A 2,195-nucleotide genomic window follows, 5' to 3' on the forward strand; every position below is an offset into this window, starting at 1 on the left:
CACACACGCACATACACACATACACACACACGCACGCACGCACAACCACACACAAACACACACACTCACACACTCACCTTCTGGAAGAACTTGTAGAGCAATGCCTTGCGTTCAATGCTGTTTGTGACATCGAAGAGCCATTTCTCCGAGCCGTCCGCCTCCTCTGTCACGCATGTCTTCAGCATCAATCTGGGAACATCCTCACCAGCGAATCCTGCGCGAGTGTACCGAGATCCAAAGTGCAGCACAAGCACTGGCCGATCCGACAAGGTCACGGTGCTGGACGCGGCGATGGTGGTGGTTGTGTGTCCCGGTGACGACGTTACGCGTGTTGTTGTGACCCTGGTCCTCGAGATGGTCGCATCCTTTCGCTCCAACAACTTCCGCACCACATCCGACGACATGGTTGTGTGTGTGTGTCAGAGGCAGAGGCAGAGGGTGATGTGGGGAAGTCGTCTGCGGAAGCTGCTGCACTCACTGGCTCGCTCGTTGCTTTGCTTCTTTGCTTCTTCTTCTTCGTTGCTGTTTGTGTGGCGGCTCGTATTCGCGATGGTGAATCGTTATCCATGCATGGAATGAATTCAGCAGAAAAACATTAATTTCAGAAACACAAACACAACAACTGCAACCGCTGACACACGACAAAGACAGACAGACACAGCAAGCTGCACAATCGCGCTTTCTTCTCCCATCTCCATCATCCTCGCCCACGGCAGACACAGAGGGACAGGCAGAGCTGCACTCCATCACGTCAAAGGAACATGTCTGACTCCATGATATCATCCAACCTCAAGGCAGCGAGGCAGGCTGTCGAGGCAGGCCACAATGCCACCTTTCGCGGGCGTGCTGGCATCGCCTACGAGATGTTCGACGCGGCAGCAGGTGATGATGATGATGGTGGTTGTGGTGATGTTCTGCCATGCCATGCAGTGTGTGTAATTACTGTGATTATTGTGTTTGTGTGCACGGGTGCGTGGATGGGGTGAGTCTGTGACAGAGGCTTGCATATGGGCGAGTGCTTGCGTGTGCGCGTGTGGTGTGGCTTTGCACTGACATGTCCATACTCTTATGCCCCTCTGCTCTGTTGTTCATTTACAGATGGGTTTGCGAGATGTAGCAAGAACATCAAAGATGAGGGCGTAAGCTTGCACTGCTGTGCTACTCTTCACCTCCCCACCATTTGCTTTGCTGCGTCTTCCAACATAGGAAGCCCTCAATCACATGCGCCTCATTGTCCTCGCACACTGTTTTCTGTTGTCGTTGCCACACGCCTTGCTTGCTTCGTCGTCAGGCAAAGTCCTTCTTCGCAGAGATGGCAGCCTCATACACAGAGCTGGCAGATGTCCAGCGAGCCATCTCGTTGTGCGTTTTCTCTAGTGTATGCGGGAGAAAGAGAGAGTGTGGATGTGCGTATGTGTGTATGTGTGTGTGTGGATGTGTGGATGTGTGGATGTGTGGATGTGTGTATGTGTATGTGCGTATGTGTGTATGTGCGTATGTGTGGATGTGTGTATGTGTATGTGTGTATGTGTGTATGTGTGTGATAAGAAAGTTGTGCTGCTGGTTGGTTGTCCTGTGTGGTCTCACATGCAGATTAGATGCGGTGACGGGTGTGGAACCAGCTTTCACTGCACAATCACCCTTTCACAACCACACTTTGGCAATGAGCCTTCACAACTGCCCTCTCACAACCAGCCTTGCAAGTCAGCCCATGCATTTTCTTTCCACACCTGCTGCTGACACTACGCTCCACCCTGCCCACCTGCGGCCCGCGCCTGTTGTGTGAATGCCGAGTGCAGGTTCGTGGTCGAAGAGTCCAAGTCTGAAGCAGCGAGCCGTGCGTCGCAGGAGAGGAGCAAAGGAGCAATGGATGGCGGGTCGACACCGAAGCAGCCGGACGCCAGCAGTGATTCCCAGCAGCTTGACGAGGCAACCATCCAGCTCAAGCGGTTACAGCGCAAGGTGAAGCTATTGGAGAACCAGAGCAAGCTTCTCTTCAACCAGCAGCTGCTCCTGCTTGGTATTGCCTCAAATCTCGCCAACGGCAAGGAGCAGTACAAGCGAGAGCTCCACGGGCTGCGACAGATGGTCTTCGACATGGTGAGGCTGTGTTTTGTGTGTGTGTGTGTGTGTGTGTGTGTGTGTGTGTGTGTGTGTGTGTGTGTGTGTGTGTGTGTGTGTTGTGGTAGGTAGGT

General features: G+C 53.2%; 2 protein-coding genes across 2 annotated transcripts in view; one reads left to right on the forward strand and one right to left on the reverse strand.

Moving 5' to 3' along the window:
- The window catches only part of PTSG_01019 (uncharacterized protein), a gene marked incomplete at both ends in the record, with an annotated part of 2,437 nt that extends 2,033 nt beyond the window's left edge, over window positions 1-404 (reverse strand). Inside the window, one exon of the mRNA XM_004998435.1 lies at window positions 78-404. Within this exon, the coding sequence (XP_004998492.1) occupies window positions 78-404 (327 nt within the window). The remainder of the gene's footprint in view (window positions 1-77) is intronic.
- A 204-nt stretch (window positions 405-608) lies between these two features.
- The window catches only part of PTSG_01020 (uncharacterized protein), a 3,000-nt gene continuing 1,413 nt past the window's right edge, over window positions 609-2,195 (forward strand). The window contains exons 1-4 of the mRNA XM_004998436.1: window positions 609-882; window positions 1,099-1,139; window positions 1,292-1,362; window positions 1,800-2,100. Coding sequence (XP_004998493.1) covers window positions 762-882; window positions 1,099-1,139; window positions 1,292-1,362; window positions 1,800-2,100 — 534 coding nt within the window. The 5' untranslated portion in view covers window positions 609-761. The remainder of the gene's footprint in view (window positions 883-1,098; window positions 1,140-1,291; window positions 1,363-1,799; window positions 2,101-2,195) is intronic.

Source organism: Salpingoeca rosetta (assembly GCF_000188695.1).
Source record: "Salpingoeca rosetta unplaced genomic scaffold supercont1.2, whole genome shotgun sequence".
Classification (NCBI taxonomy): Eukaryota; class Choanoflagellata; order Craspedida; family Salpingoecidae; genus Salpingoeca; species Salpingoeca rosetta.